Consider the following 20,694-nt stretch of genomic DNA (forward strand, 5'->3'; position numbering starts at 1 on the left):
TGTTTTCCAATTTAGTAGGGAGAGAAGAGTGGGATTGCAATTATTCTGGAACGTGGCCTGAGGATGAGAATTGATGGTTGTCCATGTTCCAGATTGTTGAAAATGTCATAAGCCTGGAGGAGTGTCGGTTCTCGTGTCCCTTCATGGAAATGACAACCGAGAGTTCTATCGATGCGAGATATACAGTGGGAGAAAAACTGTCTGAGCCATGAGAAAGCACACAAACCATCGAGCTTGAAGTGTTGAATTGCTTAACTTGTCGTTGGGAGTTTGAAGAGGAAAAGTGAAATAAGCTTTCGTGATCCCCACCTCGAGCTTGGCAAAAGAGCTTAGCTTGTGGTCCAATCAAAACACCGTCATTGGCTGATGCATTTAAGCAGGGCTTTTCTGACAACATGTATAATGCAATTATCCGCAGCCATACCTTACCCAATCGGCTACAGGAATTTGATCTGCGATTCTGGATCTCGCCTGTCTCCACCGAAACCGAGAGATGCACTGGAAGCGCGATTGAAGGGTGTCGATTTTCCAACTCCAAGCTTGTTCCCTTCGTTTCGAACTCGCATTCTTCCGGCTCTCCCCTCAAGAAGGTTGGGACGATCGGCAAACAATCAACCAACTCTCTTGAACTCCGAACCCCAAAACGCCCTTCCAATTAACAGCACCCTACATCACCATGTCGACGCCAGCCGAGACCGAGTCTCCAGCGCCTCCAGTTGCGCCAGAGGAGCGCATCGTGAACGCAAACGCGACTCCCCAGCAAGAGACATCACCTGAAGCAGACCTAAAAGAGGCGGACCAGACTGCCAAAGCTATTCCCCCAGCCGATGAAGCCAACAGCAACGAACCAAACCGCAATGAATCAACCAGCTCCACCAAAGATGCTGAGGAGACAGTCCCTTCCCCCAGAGAAAGCTCACCCTCCCCATCACAAAGCTCATCCGACGAAGAAGGCGAAGTCTCCGAATCAGAAGCCGACCACGACCACCCACCACTCCCCAACGAACCCCTCCCCGGCAACTGCCCCCCATTACCAAACGAGCCCCTGCCAGGAGCAGACAACAACAACTCCTCAGCCCTCCCCGCCGAACCCACACCAGTCCCCGAACCGGCAGACGACGGCTGGGAATACCACTGGAACCCAAACGACAACCAGTACTGGTTCTATAATCGCTTCAGCAATCACTGGCAGCTCGAAAACCCCCGCCAATCCACCACCGTCCCTCAAACCGCCCCACCCACGGCATCAACACCCCCCCAAACGGACCCTACCTCCATCTCCAACCCAACCTCCATCGCAGGAGGCTACAACCCCGCCATTCACGGCTCATACGATGAAAACGCCTGGTATGCCGTCAACGCGAGGGCGCTGCAGCAACAAGCGGAGCAGAGTGTTATCCCACCTGCACCGGCGGAGTATGCTGTGGGCGGTTACTTTAATAAACAGACGGGGCAGTGGCAGATGCCGGAGCAGGGGGCCGAGAGGCATTCGGATGAGCAGAAGAGCAGGAGGCAGCTGAATGCTTTTTTTGATGTGGATGCTGCGGCGAATATGCATGATGGGAGGAGCTTGAAGGCGGAGAGGGCGGGGAAGAAGCCGAGTAAGAAGGAGCTGAGGGAGTTCAAGGAGAAGAGGAGGGCGAGGAAGGAAGAGAAGAGGAGGGCTTGGTTGAGGGATTAGACTGGGGGTGGGCGTTTTTGTTTGGTGGGTTTTTGATTCTGGTTTGGGCATTTTGGTGGGTGTTGGCTGGTAAAATTGGCATAAAGGTTTGGTTCTTGTTTGTGAGGCAGGCAGAGAGGTCAAGGGCGTTGGGGAGAGGGGGGGGGTTTGTTTTTGGGATGTATGTAGTTCGGCCGGGGGAGGCTGGGCACGATGAAAATGTATTCAGGGAATAGGGTTTTGTATGTACAAATGGAAGCGAGAAGTAATTGACAGCATTGATCAATTTCGGGACGTTGTGTGTGGTGTATATGAAACGTCTTGTGTACAATGTATCATGTCCTGTATACACCCCACATTCTACATCCATATTTGGACCACATCTACTCATCATCTTCTTCCTCGTCCTCATCATCATCATCATCAAGCGACATATCAATCTGCACGCTCCCCTCATCATCACTATCGCTATTCTCCTCTTCCACCTTTTTGGTGTCGACAGCCACAGCAGCAGCAGCAGCAGCAGCAACAGCCACCCTTTTGACCTTTGCCTCCTCCCCCACCTCCAAACCCCCGCTGCTCTTCCTCTTGAGCGGTGACGCGGCCCTCTTCTTGTTCACAACAGCGGTTTCCGTCTCCTTGACAGTAACAGCAAAAGGGTTCACCTCGGCAGGTTTGTCATCATCCACCTCCATTGCCTCCTGAACTGTACCATTTGTGACTGCGGTTCCCCAGCCGGAAACAACAACTCTCTTCTCCTTCTCAACAACAGCAACAACATCAGTTTGCTCCCCAGCGTCACCCATCTCCTCATCCGCCGCCTCCTCGCCCCGGAGCTGTCTATCCGCCAACAAATCATCGAGATTAGCAGAGGGGTCGTACTCATCCGTGTTAAGCTGCGCGTAACGGCCGGCACGGACGAGGTTGCTGCGGACAACCTCCACCTCTTTTGACGTTCCAAACTTTTGAACGAGAAAAGGAAGGATAGAGGGGTAGTACCGCCCTCTGGAGTCTTTATACGGTTGCAACACCGACGCGAGCATAGCTTCTTTGTTGGAGGATAAAATAGCGGTGCGGTCGACAAGAGAGCGGATATCGGGGGAGAGGTGCGGTTGGGGGAGGTGGGAGAGGAATAATGGAAGGAGGGTAGCAGCCGAAGCGAGGAGGGAGGCTGGGAGGGGACTGAATAAAGACGCTGGGGTGGCGGACGGGGTGGAAAGGAAAGCGTCGGCGTTTCCTTGGACGGTTTGCTTGGCTTTTTCGACGGGGAGGGTGGGTTTGGGTGCGTCGTCTAGGTGGCCTGCTGATAGGAGGATGTCGTGGCAGACTTGCCGGATCAAGGGGGTTAAGGAGTCGACTGTCAACCTGGGAAGGGTCGGGCCGGCGAGTGTGAGAAGGGGGGAGGCAAGGTTGTAGACTTTCTCACGAACGGCGGGGTTAGTGCGGTGAAAGGAGAGGACGCGGACGGTGTGGTCGGTTATGTCTGTGGAAAGAGGGAGTGCGGAGTCGGCGAGTCGGCGGATGGCAGAGCCGTGGAGACGGAGGACGGCGGTGTGGATGTCGGGGAGGACGGTCCAGAGGTCGGCCTTTTCGTCGCGGCTGATGGAGGGGTTGGTTTGCATCGTTTCCTCGGAGGAGGGGCTGGGAGGGGTGACGAGGGTGAGGCGGGTGGTGAGGTCAAGGAGCTCGCCGACGGGGACGGTGACGGGGGCTTTGGTGGGGTTGTCGAGGTATTCGGCGAGGAACTCGAGGAGGCCGACCAGGCGCTGAGAGCCTGGCTGAATGCCCTCCCAGGATGGGAACTCGTCGACGGAGTCACCGCCGCCAGAGGGGTCAAGCTCATTGCGGACTGGCTGAGGACGATAACCAGTGGACGATTCCCAGGATTCGACAACACCGCGGAAGATTTGGTCGGCGGTGGCATGGCAGTCGAGAATGGCAGCTTTGATAGACTTGACCCACTCGTCACTGCTTCCATTCTTGGGGGCGGTGTAAGAAAGGAGGATGAAAAGCCGGCGAGAGCTCTCGCGGAGAGCATGAGGAACCACAACAGAATCAGAAGTGGTTGGCGCGACGTAAGTCCTGAGTGCCGTCTTGATTTGACCAGCGAATGGACGCAAAGTGGTGGGGTAGAGCATCACCAACTTGGACAGAGAGCTGGCCACGGTCTCAATCACGCTGGTAGGGGTTGATGGAGATTTGACCAGCTGAAGGCAAGCTGTGACAAAGCTGGGAAGAGTGGGAGTAGCCATCTCTCTAATCAAAGTCGGGTAGCCCTGGAGTAGCATGTAGATCTTGGTCAAGGTGATCACGGCCAGCTCCTTGGAAGGAAGAGGGTCGATTTTCTACAGAAAATGTCAGTATTAGATCAGTAATTCTCATGCTGGAATAGATACACACTTGAGCAACACTGATCAAGCCGCGAACCCAGGGGTCGGCAGCCCTGAGACTTTCCCATCCTCCCACATCGACAACAGCCTTGATCAAGCAGACGGCGGCAAAGCGACCCGAAGCGTTCCTTCCCGTCAAGAGCGTGGTGATGTGTGTCCTGAGCTTGTGAACAAGCATAGGCGTCTCAGCGCCCTTGTCCTTTCCTTTTCCAGCATCTGAAGCAGAGAGTGGTTCACCACATCTTAGGACGTGTCCAACCAGAACTGGGCATAGTCTTGGGAGTTGATCGGCCGGTGTCGAAGCGAGCCTGCGGACAAGTACCCGCAGGTCTGATGGGGGTGATGCCATTAGATATTTGATGTCTGCGAGTCTCTGCCTTTAGAACTGTAGGGATAGACACTACTCGTAATGATGGTCCTAACTTTTGATTTCTGTCAAAATCAAGACAAAGAAACTATTCCCACGTGTGAGTTGGCGCAATATTGGTTTATTTGTGGTGTTTTACTGCAAAAACATTTTAAAGATGTTCTCGCTATCTTATCGGTAACTTTTCCGCTAGAGCTACCGAAATGCGGGACCCTGGCTGGCTTGGCCGCTGCAACCACTAAAACCAGCCAATCCCTGTGCGCGGTTGGGTGCTATTCCTGTTCCTGATGGGCCCGACATCATCACCCCCTAGTGCACCCCAAGATTTTGGATTGACCTAGGCTCCATTGGCTTCATTTTAGTGCCCCCGTTTTGTTGCCCAGCCGAACGCCTCCTTATTTACAAGCTGACGTACTCTTTTGAATCTCACCTCCAACACCCTACAACTTGACTCTTTTCCAAAGGCTATACTCTTGCGCTCCGCATGCCCTGTCTGATCAAGTCATCGTAGTGCGAGCAGGCTTGCTGGAACACCGCCAACATGGTACGTACCTACTTCTTCCTTGACACCTCACCTCTCCTCGATACCCTTCTTACTAATACAAAACAAAACAAAAACAGCCCGACGCAGTCAAAGCAGCGCATTACATCCAACAGCTCGACGAAGCGCGTTGCGATGACAACTGGGATGCCGTCCCCGAGCTAGTCCGCAAGGTGCGGAAACATGCCCCTGAACGAGCCTGTACGTTCTTCTTCTTTTCCCTCTCCCTCTCCCCATCACCAAACTCATGCTCACCCGTCCTTCCTCCCCCCCCAGGCCTCTCCCAATCAGCAACAACCGAACACTCCATCATCAAAGCCTCGATCAAATCCACCCCCGACACCACCCCCTCCTCCCTCGAAGCCGCCTCCCAACTTCCCGCCCTTCTCACCGTCATCGAAAACGAACAAACTTACCCCCAAGACCGCTTCCAAGCCCGCGTCTGCGCCGGCTGGTTACACTGGGTGCTGAGAGAATACTCCCTCGCCCTTGAGCGCCTCCCCCGATCGTTCGATGAAGAGCTCTCCACCACCGACGCCGCAGTCGAACCGTCAGAATGGACCAAAGTCTGCGCCTTGAAAACGGCCTATCTGAGAGCAAACTGTCTAGCGCGCGACGGACAACGCAAGGGTGCCCTCGAAGCCTTCGAAATCGCGTTGCCGAGTCTCAACACTGTCTGGAATGCCGCGCCAGGAGGGCCAGCGAGACAGCAGATACGATACTGGGCCGAGTTGTTTCTCACCGAGTATTGCATGTTGGCTAGCCAGGCTACGAGGGAGGGGGAGAAGTCACTCTCGGAGGGGAACTGTCTCTCTGGGTTTAGAACTTGGGCAAGATACTGGGCTGGCGCTGCCAAGGGCGTGGCGGTCGCGGCGCAGGATCAGGCCGGTATTTCGGGGGCGGGGGGATATGGGTTCCGGGGATCGGTGCCTAGGAGGCAGGTCTGGAGCGAGTATTACTCTGCCTTGTCCGAGATTCTGCAGCGGGACTTGGCTTACCCCCCTTCTGGGGTTACGGTGCCGGTGTCGAATGGGGAGACCATCAGTGCCCGCGCACAGTTGAGAGCGGAACTCAAGAAGGTGGAGACCATCTATCAGGGTCTGCTGTTTTCGGAGACCAAGTTCCCGAGGGCGGATGAGGAAAGGCAAGAGGTGGAAGAGTTTGTGGCGAGGGTGATGAGGAATTGGACTATTTTGAATGGGAGGGGCTGGAAGGAACATGATCTGGGGGCGGGAGGGAGGGAAAGTTTGAGCAGAGGGACGCTGGACACATTGTACGGCGCGGCGACAAAGACGTATCATTCTACGGCGATACTCAGGCATCTGTTTACGGTACATTTGGCAGTGGCAGAGTTTGATTTGGCGTTTGTGTCGTTTGACAGCTGGTTTGAGCTGGTGAAGAAGGGGAAGGCGAGGGTGGAGAAGACGGGCCATAGGGAGCCGGCGCTGGATGACAATGCGACGGTTTTGGAGACCATCTCTGCGGCCGTTGCGGCGCTGTGCAGATATGGTGGACGGGAGTCGGCGGATAAGGCGAGGAAGATTTCGGAAGAGCTGGAGGGGCTGGTAAAGAAGTGGGGGGGTCTGGATCCGGAGAGCGCGGACCCGAGGGACTTGGTGCCGCCGAGGTCGATGGCGCTGGCGTGGCAGAGTATTGGGTTGGCGAATGCGCAGTGGGCTAGGATGACGTACGAGTCGGAATCGAGGGCCGCCTTTCAGGAGAAGGCGATCCAGTGTTTGCGGTGGTCTCTGTCACCCGAGTTTGGGAGTGTGGTTGATGTGAGGGGGGTGTTTGCGTTGGGTGTTTTGTACGCGGAGCAGAGAAAGTTGTCTGTGGCTGTTGAGCTGGTCAAGACGGCGCTGTTGGCGGACAAGGCGGTGCAGGAACATGAGGAGCTGCATAATGGGCCTTACTGGAGGGAAAGATCGTTGATTCCGCTCTGGCATCTTTTGGCGCTTATGTTGAGCGCACGTCAAGACTATGTCTTGGCTGCGCGGGCGTGTGAAGGTGCCATTGAGCAGTTCAAGGATCCGATCGTCTTGTTTGGCAGCAGGGACCTCAACGGCGGTTTCAGGAGTGAGCACCTTAATGAGGCGGCTGTTGAAAAGGCTGGCGGTGATGGCATCGTGGACGAGATGGACGACTTCGAGAAGGAGAGCATTCTGGAGATCAAGATGACGCAGCTTGCCATTCTGGAACTCGTTGAAGGTCCTACCGTGGCTGTCAACGCCAGCACTGAGCTGCTCACGCTGTTCCCCAGGCTGTTTGGCGATCTCGGCGAACCGACACTGGAAATATCAAAGGTCGAGCCTCCCAAGACCATGGCCACGATGCGCAGCTTCAGAGACAGTATGTTTGGCGGTCGCGCAGCCAAGGGTCACCAACCACGGCAAAGCGTGGCAACCTCCAGGCCACAAACTGCCAACACCACGCTCACTCAGCAGACCAGCAGCGAGACGGCCATTGACGTGCAGCCTAGCCGCAGGTCTCTGAGGTCGGGCAGTCTTAATGGTAGGAGCAGGAACAGCCTCCGGAAAAGAGATCGGAGCGGCAGCCGGCAACGCGCCGTGAGCAGCGGCCCGCCAGTCCCGCCTCTCAATGGAGATAAATACCAGCCTACCTTTGAGGACCCCAGCAGCCCGCAGCATTTCACTTATGCCAGCAAGACTGTGGCTGGGACACTGAGACCAGAGACGACAAACTCGTCGGCTTTGTCGAAGCGGACGACGGATGGACCTTCGGAGGTGGGCGTCGGAACAGGGACCCTGGAAAGTTTCTCACCTCTGTTGCCCTTTGTACAATTCTCCCAGGAGCACAGCAAGAGAAAAAGAAAGGGCATTCTCGTCAAGGTCTGGCTTACTATTTCGGGGTTTTACCGACGGGCTGGTCTGCTTGACGATGCCCAAAAGGCCATTGAGGAAGCACAGAAGATCGTACAGAGCTTTGAGGGCGATGTAGTCAGCGATACCTCTGGAGCACTGAACACCAGGACGGCGGGATGGGGCATGGAGAAGAGTGTTGAGGCTGTTTTGGCTGATGTCTGGACCGAGGTATGTTTCGGTGTTTTCCATTACAAAAAAAGACGTGGCCACTAATGATACCACAGAAGGGAGAACTCTCTCTCGCCCTGGAAAGACCTTACCAAGCGCGCGCCGACTTTGAAACAGCTTTGACGCACTTCCCCGACCACCCTGTCGCCATCGTCGGGCTCTCGAATATTCTTTTGGATATCTGCTCGGAGAAGCTTCTCCCACCCCCGGCAGTCCCCGGCCTTGACCTTGGCGGCGCATCCCTCGTCTCTGAACCACATGAAGACCACCAACTCATCGCCTCCCCGCCAAGCCGGTATCCTGAACTGCCGTCTGAACCCCTCGGTCTTGGTTCGCCTAAACATAAGAGTGCAAGCAGGAAGCCGGATCGCGAAGCGGTGTTTGACCACGAGGAAGAGGATGAAACCGCTAACGGGGTTTCCAAGGCATCGCCGTCGAGGCTGCTAGGCCCGCAGCTCCCGCCGCCGTATAAAGCGACCAGCCTACCGCTTATTGATCGGTTGGCAGCGAGAGACAGGGCGTACGGGCTTTTGAGCGGGCTGACGAAGTTGGGGTCGGGGTGGAATTACTCTGAGGCGTGGTTCGCGCTGGCGAGGGCGTATGAGGAGAGTGGACAGGCGGAGAAGGCGAGGGCTGCGTTGTGGTGGGTTGTGGAACTGGAGGATGGGATGGGGGTGAGGGATTGGGGGGTTGTTACTGCTGGTGGGGGGTATGTTTTGTAGGAGGGGTTTTTAATGAAGAGAAGGGGGGAAGTAATATTGACTGAAGAGATCCATAGCGATAGGGGTTGGGGAGGAGGCGTGCATAGTATAGACAAGTATAAGCAAGGAGCTGGGGACTGTTGAGGTGTGATCAGGTTAGCAGGTTGGGCATTGCGTAGTTGTTGTCAAGCATATTGGCAGTTTAAAATCAGAGACAATTTTTGACAGTGGGAGTCGGGGTTTCCTGTCAAACATGAGGATAAGGTAACAAGGTACAAGTAGGCATCATTGACGTTACCTTTCCAAATTATTATACACACATGTACAACACATCACTTCTTGATTCATAAACGCCAGTATCAATTCGATACCTAAAAACAAAAAAAAAGAATCACTAAAACCACCCCACCGTTCATAAACCGAGCAATTTTGACCAGTCCAGTCATTGCAAAACACACGCAGACAAAGCAAAGCTACCTCCCATAAAAAGCAACGCAATCCCGCCCATTCACCCATCCATCATCGTACAACCATCATCACGCCCTAATTTCATCCTCCTCCCACCCCTCCCACATGCCCCCCTCATTCCTCCCCGTATCCCACCCATTAGGCCTCGCAACCCTAACATGCCCAACCCTCAAGCCCTCCACCTCGACCGCCTCCCTCGGCCACCTCACCACCCCCCCAAACCCCTTACTAAACCCCTCACTCATCATATGGTCTCCCTCAAACAAAAACGGCACCACCCCCCTCATCCCCCTCAACGCCCGTCTCCCAACCTCATCAACACTATCACTGTGCCTCAACTCAAAGAAGCCGCCCCCCCCCATTCCCTTTTCCGCCTCTCTAAAAACCCCCCTCAACCTCTCCTGCTCCCCCTCCGGCAGCAACCCCAATTTCTGGAGGAAAACATCGTACTGCACCAAACTAGTCCTCCCCACCCAGCTCCCCCCCTCGGTCGCCCGTCTCACCAGCCCAACCATCGCAGCCACGGACCCCAACCCCCCAGTCCCGTAATCGCTCATCGGAAAGGGGGGCACAACCGGCTCGTTCTCCAGGCCCATGAATTTCCCTTGAGCGTAAGCAACACCAGAGACGCAATCCGCAATCTGCTGCCAGCCTGGCCTATGCGCCCACTCTGCCCCTTCTGCCCCCGTTCCGCCAAAGCAGTCCTCAACCACGTAAACAAAGCCCTTGTTTCGGGATTTGGCTACCTCGGCGAGGAGGGAGGGGCTATACCCCAGTTTGGCGAGGGCACCAGGGCGATACCCGTCAATCAGAACATCCGCTTCCGCCAGGAGGGACGAGAAAGTCTCCCGATCAGCAGCGGATGACTTGAGATCGAGCGAGATGCAGTGTTTGCCCGTGTTGACGTCCAGCTGAAAGAATGGGACGTCGGGAAGGGTAGGGCAGGTGATTTTGACGACTTGGGCTCCGTGGGCAGCCAAGGAGCGGCCGATTGTCGGGCCGGCAATGATACGGCACAGCTCGAGGACTTTGATCCCCTTTAGGGCGAATCGCGGTCCTGAGCCGGATGAGGAAGAAAAGGGGACAGGCGGGGTGGTGGTGTCTAGCGGGTTGGGCTTGACGGTAAAAGGTGGCTGCGAACACATCGCTTTGCCGTGAGGCAGCTCCTGGAATTGCTCCCAGGTGTACGCCTTGATGCCCGCTTGTCTGTTTTTGAGGTTTAGCTCGTCAAGCTCAGCGGCTGTGTGCCTCATGACGGCCGCTTCAATGGTGTCAATGCACTCCCGGTAATCTGTCAAGTCCGGGCGGTGCTTGGGGAGGCCGAGCATTTGCAGGGTGATGTCCGCGTTGAGGGAGCCGTGTATGTGGTAGTACTCGCCGGGGTTCTTGGTGCTGTAGAGGTTGGCTGAGAGGCGGCGGTAGAGGATGGATTGGGCCCTGTTGAGGTCGGTATCTGGAGATTGTTTAGCCTCTATTTCGAGTCTCATCAAACTCTCACGGTAGCATACCCGGTATCCTCTCCTTGACTCCGGGGTCCGTCTTGTCCATCCCGTCGATTGTGGTCAGGTAAGCAGACATCAAGAAGCCAGAAATCTTATCAATGTCGACCGTGACTGAGGGTTTCTCGGCGCCATACCGCAGACCGGCAATGACGCTGGCAACACGAGCTTCCAGACCCTTGATAGCTGCCGTGGCATCTTGCTCCTTGAGAGGGCTGGGAAAGTGAACTTTGTTTCCCTGGCCAGATGACGAGGTGATGTTGACATTTCCAGCCAGAGTGGAAAAGTTGCCTGGAAGCTCATGTCGGCAAAGCTCCTCGAGAGACGTCAATGCCTCTCTGGCCCCATCGATGACGGAATACGGCTTGGGCTTCGGGGTCACTCTGGACATCTGCTTGTTGTCCATTTTCCACGTCCCCAGGTAGTACCGGAGCTGTGAGAAAAGGAGAAGAGTTTGCTGGGAGACATGATTGACCTCTTTCTTGTGGAGAGGCTTTGTTGCTCTCTTGCTCTTGCTCCCTCCTCGCCATTGTCGCTCCCACGAGGGGAGAGGCGTTGTGTCCAACATTGTGGGGCTCGAGTCCATACCGCAGGTTGGGATGGATGGTTTATTGTGGGGGAAAGTAGTGAAATATGTTCAAAGAAGGGGCAACTCAAGTGACGGCGAGAGCAAATCGGACGGAAACAGTGGGCGGCTATCTGATATATATATATACGCTTTCCGGCGGACTGGTCTCAGAGACATCATGATCTCCTCCAACGAACGTACGTCAGTCTCCGGAGATATTCCACTAGGTCATCCAGGATCCTGGTGAGACCCGCCAAGATGGGGACAAACGAAAATGGTCTGGCTGTGATGTTCGGCACGTGTTGACAGTCAACGACATGATACCATGGACGGCATATCCATGGTGACGGGATGGATGCCACCCCCTCCGGTCCAAGATCCCCACAAAACGGGAAATCTGCTCACAGAAAGGGGGTGCGGGTCCGAGCAACATCAGGAAAAGAGGCGACATCTTGCTTTGCAGCCCGCACCTCGTCTCGCCTTCTTCCGACCACTGGCATGACGGACCCGAGCCGCAAGAGGACTAGAGAGGCGTTCGTGAGTATCCATAGTAGCACCACGTGCCCCTCAGGAGACGCTCCGCAACAGCCAGCCAGACTGGGAAGTGGGATGCTTCGGGCCGGCAGTGCTCTTATCGGGACCTGGCAGAAACAAAAAGAGGCTCGGACGGCAGACAAGACTGGGGCTCAGGGGCTGGCACAGGATGCGTATGCAGGTAGTATCCAAGTATAACCAGCCCGGCCTGTGATCACGCGGCAGAAAAGAAAAGCCCACTTGGGACGCCGGGTTGGTTTTGATATCAAGGCGGCGGCGGCGGCGGCGGCGGCGGCGAAGGGTCGAAGGGCACAAAAAGGTCGCCTGTCTGGTCCCAGGCTCTCAGAAACCATTGGCGGGAGCGGTTACACCAGCCGCATCATGGAGCATGCGGGGGAACAGTGCTCCAGACACAAGGTAGTTTTGTGACCGCACTCGCCCCCCTCGTCCTGTGGGGTTAGCGTGATGTGATGTAGGTTCTGTGGCTGCTGGGAAAAAGAACAGGCAACTGGGCTCGGGGACCTGTTGAACCTCGATTTGGCGATTCTGGGGAATGCTTGCAGCCGCAGGTTAAGTGCGGGGAGACCATCCTTTCCCGATTTGATGCTGGTCAAGTCGTCATGATCCCGGACTGGAGCCATTGGAGCCATTGGAGCCGAGGACTCAGCCGGGCATCAGACGAAGCCTGGGCAATCGGCCGGTGTGCGGCACGGAGCCGGCGATGCGGGCACCGGCAGACGTTGACAGATATGAACAAAGATCAAGGGAGACCAAAGTTCTCCCGGCCCCGACGTTGCAGCGAGCTGAAGTGGTCCACGTTCCAGAAAGTCCAGCTGGTGTGTCCAGACCAGTTCCCAGGCCCTTCTCCCAGGGTCGTCCGGCATATCTTCATCTCAACTGGAACACCTCAACCAAGTCAGCTGGGCTCGTCAGGACTGCCCGGTGGTTGCAGGTCTTATGAGCTGTGTTACCTGCATGTCTCTGTCTCTCAAGCCTCGCGGCGTCGGCCTTGGGGACACAGCAGAAAGCAGCCGAGGAGCCTGGTGTCCGGGGAGGAGAGCGGTTGCTGCCGCGCCCACCCCCCATCTTTTGAGTTTGTTCATAGTATAGTTAGTGTACCGGTAGTATCCAATATCAGCCGAGGGGGTCCGAAGTGGAATGCCGAAAAAGCAAGCTGCGTCCAATGTTCGGGGATGGCCTCCAATCACCTCGCCTGATGAGCAGGACCTTTTCCTACCTCCCCCATCTCTCCTACCTCTCCTGCCGTTCCGTGTCGTGGGGGGCACCGTCTCAGCGTCGAAAAAAAAAGAAAAAAAAAGAAAAAAAAGAAAGAAAAAAAGAAAAAAACAAAAAAAGTGTTGAAGAATTGTGTAAGCGACGGGACGACGGGATGGGATGTCCAAGACCAAAGACCCAAGACAGGGAATGTTTCTGATCGTATTAGCGGGAAGTTCCCCACTTTTCACCCGTTCTGGGGGTCCAACGCATGCGCTAGGCACCTGCCGCAGCGGCCCCACCAGCGCGTTACCTGATGAGATCTTAGTGGACGCTAACATCTGGAAGGGTCCACTTCCACTGCTTGGGCAGCTCTTCTGCTGGTGCTGTTGGGCTTTGTAGCGCTTATCCCACTGTAAATCGAGGCATTTTAGGTGCATTATCCGATGGCCTTTTTGCTGCCAAAAACCCCGCATTTGTTTTTCGATATCACGAACTCGTAGTCTCATAACTACAAATTACAACGGAACTTCACCTGGAACCCCCACCACTCGTTTTCGGACTCTCAGCAACCAACAGAAACACATTCAAGCCCGAGATGGCAGTCAAACTTCATGATTGATCGGCCAGAGCTACATTGGGCGGACACACACCCATCCAACACCGTCGTAACGCCCAGTTGTGAAGCTGCAGCATCGAGATGATGTGTCACACTGTTCGGGCTATCTCGGCGAGTCTCGTCCCATGGGGCTCTCATGCAGCCACCAGCAGCTGGACACTCACTTCTCTCTCTCTCTCTCTCTCTCTGATGAAGAGTTGACGATCCGCGGCTGCCGATGGCTCGCAGATATCTCATCTTCTTCCCTCTTATCATGTCATATCACACCGACCCCGGCACGTCGTCTCGAGTGCGGGGATTCCGGCCAGGATTGTCACTGTCCTGCATATGTCTCTCTCTATTTCTTCTCTCTGATGGAGGGTGGGTGGGCTTGTTGACCTTTCCCTTCCCCTCCCTCTCCTCTCCTCTCCCCCCTTGCCCCCCATCCACCTCATCAAGTCTCGTCCTCTTTCCCCGCAGCGTTATAGCTGGCAGCGCGTTATCCAAGTACTTGGGCCCACGCGCCTTGGCTGCTGAGGCTCGATGCCAGCTCGGCCAGACAAGGCAGTCACTTGCTACCATGCATCGACGAGAGATCTTGGGTAGATTTGGGCTCAAAAAGAGGAGCGATGCCGCACGGTCGATTTCATCCAAAGTGCCCCATGCCAGCATTTCAGACGGACGGCACCAGCCTCATCCAGAAGGAGAACCAGAGGCAAACCTGCATTAAGTAGGAGTAGTAGTCGAACCCTCGTCAGGTCGTGCTGTAGTCCGGTCCTCTTTACCTTGGCTTGCCTCTGCTTAATTTGGAGCCCATCCCCATCCCCATCTCCATCCCTATCCATACCCCAACCCATACCTATCCCATATCCGACGTCCTTGTCCCCCCGAACCCCACGATCTCCATTTCCCTCTTCCCTCTCCATCCTGGATCATCGCACCAGCAGCAAGTTCGGGCAGCACCAACAGCCGAGTTGATATACTCTAGTGCCAGAGCCGTGAGATATAGTTTTGTCAGTAGCGCTGACCTGACTCCGGGCCTAGGGCTCCATCCAAGTTCAACTGCGACTCGGAATCAGAGCGCGGCACAGCCGTGGTTCGTGCCACCAGCCCTTCTCCCGCAGGAACAGGAAAGGAACTCTCTTACTGCCTGCCAGGAGCCCAAGCAAAACCCAGCAGATACCTTACCTAGGAACAAGCCCAGGCCCCTGCCGACGCCGACCTACCTTACATACTACATACTACATACCTCACTACATCTTCCGACACCCCGTTTCCCCCCTTCCCCCCTATCACCTATCCCCCTTATCCATATTCCCGGACCTGCTGCCGACGCTGTTTCGTGCATCATCCGCTCCGCAAGGCCCCTTGCCCTTCCTCCGACGGCGCCGCTTCCGATCGCACTAGGAGCACCGTTCGCCTTCCTCGACTGAGCTCGCGTCTACCAGATCGCCCGTTGCACCTTTGCTACCCGATGGCGGGGCGCCTGAGAGCCGTCTCTACTCCCATCTGAGCCCCCTTCCCTTCCGGACCCCTTCTCCACCATGACGCGACCCAAGGTTCCCGACGACAAGCGCCAGCGTACTGCTCAGGCCTGTGACTCTTGCAAACGCCGGAAGCAAAAGGTGGGTTCATGTGTTTTATTTTTTTTATTTTATTTTTAATTATCTCACTTCGGTCCTGGGTCTCAGTCTTGGTTTCACTTTGCTTTGTGCCTTCAGCCCTGTGGATGGGTGGCTGTCTCTCTCCTGTTCTGGAGTGAGAGAAAGAAAGAGAAGTGTGTGTGGGTGTAGTGCAAGTGTACAAGTGTAAGTGTTGCCGGACTGAAGAAGAAGAAGAAGAAGAAGAAGAAGAAGGTTGCCTCTCTTATCAGAAGGGAATATATGGGATGGAGACACAGAACTGTGCCCCTCCCTGAGGGCCGTCTGTCTTGTCCATCTATGGGCTGGTTGGGCTCTGTCGAAAGCTTCCCGAGACGAGACCCAAGAGGAAAGCCGCTCTTATCTATTATACACCCGCTCTCCTGGTTTATGTCTCGGTCGTCTTCCACCGAATCTTCTTTTTTCTCCTTCCATACGCACACACGCCCGTTTTCTTGTCGGGATGCGCCGCAGTCCAACACACATGTCACTCGGAGCTCGAGGGGAAATGCCTGCCTCAAGCAGGCAGAGAGATACCCGGGTTGGCGTCGTGTTCGCCCACTTGTTACGAAGCACAAAGTCATAGGGACGGGGAAAGGCGAGAACCGCTCGAGTGGCACAAGCGTGTCCGCTCCTCCACCGTTGCTCGAAAACTCGATTTCAGCTCAGGTCGGAACGTCGTCGTCAAATGCGTTCATCTTTCCGATCTGGAATGCCCTCTATGCTTCCTTCTCCGCGAATTCTTTCCAAAATCTCTGGCTGAGACCCTGGAGACGCCACCGAGCAGAGTAACTTGTTGTACTTGTGTCTCTATCCTCGGAGTTATTCTTGCACAGCCCAGGTTTCCATCACCTGCGATTCTTCTGCCTCACGATATCTGGGATTCGTTTACTGATACATCTTGTTCCAGTGCAATGGCGTGAAACCTTGCCAGACCTGCCTCAGAAGAAAACTCACCTGCTCGTACACGCCCAACAACGCTTCGGATTATGGACCGGGTGAGTCTGCTGGGTCACCGACGAAGCGGCGACACATTGAGACGTCGCCTCCCTCCATCTCCGCCACACTCGAGAAGGCCAACAACAGCTCGCCCCAGGCCCGCGAGGTGATGCAGTCTTGGGATGAGGCGCGGGCCGCCCAGCCAAGCCAGGCCTCGATAGGCGGATCAGCACTATCGTCGCCGACAGCACCGTTACCGCCGCCTCTAGCAGGCCGAGGGCATGTGAAGAAGGTCTCGATTCACGGGACGAAGAAGCTGCCAAGCCGCAGCAACACGGGCAACACCAGCGGCTACGCTGAGGAGACCAACATATACACCGAGACGAGAATGTTGCAAGACCAGTCAAGACGGCTTCGTAAGTCTCTCTCTGCACCCACCCTTATGGTACACAGCATTTTTTTTTTTTGCTGACGTATGCTCCTACGACAGTCTACATTGGAGATGCCTCGACACTATCCATCCTGCAGCTGATCCGGATTATTGTCGAAAGCACATCGGGGACAGAGATGGGGTCTCCTTTTATCGACGATCCTAAGAGGCATCGCATTCAGGAAACCATCATTGACTTTCCTGAGAACACACGGGTACCGACCCTGTTGCCGGACCAGGAAACAACCCATGTTCTCATAGCTTCCTATTTTACAAATGTGGGTCCACCCCTTTTAGCCCCCTTTTTCTGACATTCAACGGCGGCTGACCCCACCTTGTCTAGACCTGCGGGATCGTGGAGGTGTTTGACAGAAAACAGTTTATGCAGTCGGTGGAGGCTTGCTATCGGGACCCCCCATCGGCCAACAACTATTTCTTGTGTCACCTCTTCTTGGTGCTGGCTCTTGGTCTCCTCTTTGCTGCGCCTACCCCAGGTAGCCGGGAAGAGCATGTCATCAACAAGCAGCTTTCTGCAAGGCCAGACAGGGCAGAGTTGTACTTTAGGAGCGCTCGAACGATGTGTGATCCCGGTGCTGGGTTTGAGGACGCTGACTTTTGGTCGGTTCAGGCGCTGTCGTTGATGACGCTCTACATGTTGACTATCCCCAAGAGGAACACGGCGTATGCTTATCTCGGGATGGCTGTTCGGTCAGCGTATGCTTTGGGCCTGCATAGAGAGGAGACGTTGAGGGATGTGATCTTTACGCCGGGAGAGATGAAAGTCAGGCGGAACTTGTGGAAGACACTGTTCATCTTGGATCGATTCTTGGCGGCAACCTTGGGCAGGCCCACCGCCATCTCGGGCCACGACTGCTCGATGAATATCTTCTCGGATGATGATGCCGTCAACTCTATGGAGATCACTGGGGAGTTTGACCCGGTTCACGCCAAGAGCTTGCATGCTTGTGTCGAGACCTGTCGGATTATTGGCGACACGTTGAGGGTCTTTTCCTCGCGCAAGATTTCCACCACGAAGGTGCAGGAGATCCTCAACGACATGTCTATGGACTGGGAAGATGATTTACAAGCTGCCCTGCAACGCCGTCTATCAAACGCCGGTCCTGCTCGAAGCCCGGCGCATGGCATGGCATCCTTACATGTCAACCTTCTGGCACTCCATTCACTGATCCTTCTTACCAGGCAGCTCTTTGTTATGCACAACTGGATGCTTGTCGAGCAGCGGTCTGGGAAGAAGAAGCCCTCACCAATTCACGAGTCGCCCATGGCGAGGTTCTCAGAGGCCTGCGTCCTGGCTTCCTACCAAACGATTCAGCTTGTCCAGCAAGCTCGAGAAGAACAACAGCTCCCTCGAAGGAACCCTTTTGTCATGTAAGTGTTCTCCCCCACGGGGACAAGGCATTCTCCCATTTCTAACCGCCCCCAGATACTTTGTCTTCGCCGCCAGCCTCGTCATCTTGATGAACCAATTCTCGTGCCTCTACTACACAAACGCCTACGACAAAACCATCCGCGACGCAGTCGATTTCATGGAATACTGCACCAAACTCGACCCCCAGGCCGAGCGTGTCCTCGACATCATCACCCGCTTCGCAAAAGTAGTAGACAAATGGACAAAAAAAAACAAATACGACGCCCCCCCCTTATCCGAAGACCTCTCCTTCCTCTACAGCCACCCGTCCAGTCCCCAACCCGAGCCTGCCAATACCCTGTCGGGAGGACCAGTAGTGGCAAGTCCCCTCCAGGAAACCACCACCCACCCCGACCCATCCCATCCCAGTTATGCCCCCCAACACCACCGCTTCAGCGACCCCGGCCTGTTGACTCCCCCCCAAATAACCTCCTCCAAAATGCCTTTGTCTGACATCCTCGCCCCCACAACCCAACAGGACACCCGCATGAACGGCATGTCACCCCTCCTCCCACAACAACAACAACAACAACAACCGCCACCACCCCAACAACAAACCCAAAACGACTCCCCTGGTTATAACAGAGAGATCGAATTCGACTTTGACAACCTCTGGAACAACTGGCTCAACCTCCCCCAACCAGCCATCGTCCCTCCCACTCCCACGGCGGGCATATCACCCCTCACCGGGCCACCGCAGTTCTCCCCCGTTGCGGCGGCAGCCCAGCCAGAGCCTTTTCCCGGTGCGTACACCACCACTCCTGTTGTTGTTCATCACTCTCCCCCTGGGGTTCCCGTCTCGGTTGTCGCTGGGGGACAACCAGCGATCGGGCATGCGGGGATGGGGCATCATCATCATCAGCACCATCATCATGGGAATAACATACCGTTGTATCACTCCTCCAGTACATTTGGCTGATGATCAGGAACACATAAATAGTAGTGTTTGGAGCAACGCCGCATAACAGAGGTCCGATTAGGCAAGGGCAGCAGTGGTTCGTGAGGAGTCCTTGAAAACCAACGCTCCGATGAAGAGTGATGGTGGGACAGACCAACAACACTAGTATAACCCCACATGGGACCGCAGATACTGAGAAAACTGGTTCCACAAGGATGGGAAAGAAATGAAGATGTCGAGAGTGGGAAGAAGAGCAGACAACCCCGAGAAACAAAGATAATGTCTACTGGTTTTTTTTTTTCTTTTTTTTTTTGGTCTTTTTTGGTTTTCCTATACCTAAAATAAGCCTGGCGTCGAATCGACCTTTGTGTATATCACCTCTCAACCTTTCGACTCACATCCTCGTCAATGACAGACACTCGAGCAAGAGAAGAAGACCGCAGTGTCAGTCAGGCCATCCAGCATTCGCCACCGACCTGTGGACCAACAGCATGGTCCCCGCTTGAAGGACGGAAAAGAGCAACAGGTCAGGCACGACCATCATATAGCGCGAGCTATCGAGAGCACAATCTGAATTGCTTCAACAAAATAATCTACATCTGCCAACCAGTCTACCAACCCCAACGCCATGGCCCGAAATCCCAGTCGATCAAAACACACACACACACACACACACACACACATATATATATATATATATACAATCGCTGCCACCCCCACTCAACCCTTCAACACCTCCCCAGAATAAAATCGTACCCCAACTCCCACCTCGCCCCCGGATCCCCCTCCCTCGGCTCAAACCTGACAACCAACTCATCCTTGACAGCAAAAACAGCATCATCATCCACCCACCGATCCCGGCTGTCATACAACTGCGTCGTCAAAGTCCTATGCCCCTCGGCGCTAACAATGAAGTGGATATGTCCCGGCCGGTTCGGGTGCCGATCCAACAACCCGAGCAACCTCCCGGCCGGCCCGTCATCCGGGATGGGATACGGCACCGGTCTCAGCGCGTACAGCGCGTACCTCCCCTGCTGGTCAGTCCTGAACCTCCCGCGGAAATTCATCTCTGGCTGGTCAGAATCCTGCTGCTCGTACAGCCCGTTCGGCGCAGTGTGCCAGACGTCTACGACGGCGTTTTCGATCGGCTTGCCGTCTGTGGAGAGGACCTTGCCGGATAAAAAGGCCGAGTCCTCTAGGGCTTTCTCGTACCACGAAACCGAAGGGGAAAGGCCCTGGACGATGGAGGTGCCGTTTGGGAGGAAGGGGGCGTCGCTGCGGTAGAAGGGGCCGAGGATGGCGGAGGGGGTTTGGGTGGTGGATGTGGCGAGCTGTTTGCTGGTGATCTCGTCGACGAGGGATTCTAGGCCGAGGATGTCGCAGAGGAGTTGGGTTTCGTTGCGGCGGTCGGAGGACATTTTGCCGCAGTCGTTCAGCTGTGGTGGTGGTGGTGGCGGTGTTAGTGAAAGGCTGGGATTGGGGAGGCGGGGTTAACCATACGAAGTCGACGGCGGCGCTCCATTCTCCTACTGTGAGATTGACTTCGCGGGCAAAGTCGTGGAGGTGGCGGACTAGACTTGGGAATATCTGGGCGAGTCTGGGGTTGGCGTTGGGGCCGGTGGCGGCGATGACCTTTTGGGTGAAGGTTGGGTCGTGTTGGCACTTCTTGCCGGCGGTGTTTATGCCGTTGGGGATACCGTTTGGCTTGATCTTGGTGGTCGATGCCCTGCTGGTGGCGGCGAGGTCTGGAATCATTTGCCCCATGGT

The 20,694-nt window shown here is 55.3% G+C and overlaps 6 protein-coding genes across 6 annotated transcripts; 3 read left to right on the top strand and 3 right to left on the bottom strand.

Moving 5' to 3' along the window:
• Positions 1-676: 676 nt before the first annotated feature.
• On the top strand, positions 677-1,681 carry QC761_709410 (uncharacterized protein; the record flags this gene model as incomplete). The annotated part of the gene is made up of 1 exon (XM_062882493.1): positions 677-1,681. One exon carries the CDS (start codon positions 677-679, stop codon positions 1,679-1,681), a length of 1,005 nt encoding a protein of 334 aa, XP_062728541.1.
• A 246-nt stretch (positions 1,682-1,927) lies between these two features.
• Positions 1,928-4,647, bottom strand: QC761_709420 (uncharacterized protein). The gene is made up of 2 exons (XM_062882494.1): positions 4,061-4,647; positions 1,928-4,005 (listed from the first exon to the last, which is right to left on the bottom strand). Exons 1-2 carry the CDS (start codon positions 4,397-4,399, stop codon positions 2,044-2,046), a joined length of 2,301 nt encoding a protein of 766 aa, XP_062728542.1. The 5' UTR covers positions 4,400-4,647; the 3' UTR covers positions 1,928-2,043.
• Positions 4,648-4,660: 13 nt separating this feature from the next.
• On the top strand, positions 4,661-9,110 carry QC761_709430 (uncharacterized protein). Its single transcript, XM_062882495.1, has 4 exons — positions 4,661-4,961; positions 5,039-5,159; positions 5,235-8,008; positions 8,068-9,110. Exons 1-4 carry the CDS (start codon positions 4,959-4,961, stop codon positions 8,728-8,730), a joined length of 3,561 nt encoding a protein of 1,186 aa, XP_062728543.1. The 5' UTR covers positions 4,661-4,958; the 3' UTR covers positions 8,731-9,110.
• QC761_709440 (uncharacterized protein) lies at positions 9,018-13,175 on the bottom strand. The gene is made up of 2 exons (XM_062882496.1): positions 10,686-13,175; positions 9,018-10,630 (listed from the first exon to the last, which is right to left on the bottom strand). The coding sequence occupies exons 1-2, from the start codon at positions 11,260-11,262 to the stop codon at positions 9,246-9,248; spliced, it is 1,962 nt and encodes a 653-aa protein (XP_062728544.1). The 5' UTR covers positions 11,263-13,175; the 3' UTR covers positions 9,018-9,245.
• Positions 13,176-13,996: 821 nt separating this feature from the next.
• Positions 13,997-18,948, top strand: QC761_709450 (uncharacterized protein; the record flags this gene model as incomplete). The annotated part of the gene is made up of 5 exons (XM_062882497.1): positions 13,997-15,216; positions 16,142-16,586; positions 16,661-16,878; positions 16,944-17,989; positions 18,045-18,948. The coding sequence occupies exons 1-5, from the start codon at positions 15,136-15,138 to the stop codon at positions 18,946-18,948; spliced, it is 2,694 nt and encodes an 897-aa protein (XP_062728545.1). The 5' UTR covers positions 13,997-15,135.
• Positions 18,949-19,655: 707 nt separating this feature from the next.
• Positions 19,656-20,691, bottom strand: QC761_709460 (uncharacterized protein; the record flags this gene model as incomplete). Its single annotated transcript, XM_062882498.1, has 2 exons — positions 19,656-20,363; positions 20,428-20,691. The coding sequence occupies 2 exons, from the start codon at positions 20,689-20,691 to the stop codon at positions 19,656-19,658; spliced, it is 972 nt and encodes a 323-aa protein (XP_062728546.1).
• Between the last annotated feature and the right edge of the window lie 3 nt (positions 20,692-20,694).

Source organism: Podospora bellae-mahoneyi, chromosome 7, assembly GCF_035222275.1.
Source record: "Podospora bellae-mahoneyi strain CBS 112042 chromosome 7, whole genome shotgun sequence".
NCBI lineage: Eukaryota > Fungi > Ascomycota > Sordariomycetes > Sordariales > Podosporaceae > Podospora > Podospora bellae-mahoneyi.

Bases quoted from the DNA above. Each gene is read 5' to 3' on its own strand.
- QC761_709420 (XM_062882494.1), bottom strand. From the start codon at position 4,399: ATGGCATCACCCCCATCAGACCTGCGGGTACTTGTCCGCAGGCTCGCT. The intron at 4,006-4,060 runs GTGTGTATCTAT...CATTTTCTGTAG, and splicing joins GCTTGATCAGTGTTGCTCAA to AAAATCGACCCTCTTCCTTC.
- QC761_709430 (XM_062882495.1), top strand. The intron at 5,160-5,234 runs GTACGTTCTTCT...CTCCCCCCCCAG, and splicing joins ACATGCCCCTGAACGAGCCT to GCCTCTCCCAATCAGCAACA. The intron at 8,009-8,067 runs GTATGTTTCGGT...ATACCACAGAAG, and splicing joins TGGCTGATGTCTGGACCGAG to GGAGAACTCTCTCTCGCCCT.
- QC761_709440 (XM_062882496.1), bottom strand. From the start codon at position 11,262: ATGGACTCGAGCCCCACAATGTTGGACACAACGCCTCTCCCCTCGTGG. The intron at 10,631-10,685 runs GTATGCTACCGT...AACAATCTCCAG, and splicing joins AGTCAAGGAGAGGATACCGG to ATACCGACCTCAACAGGGCC.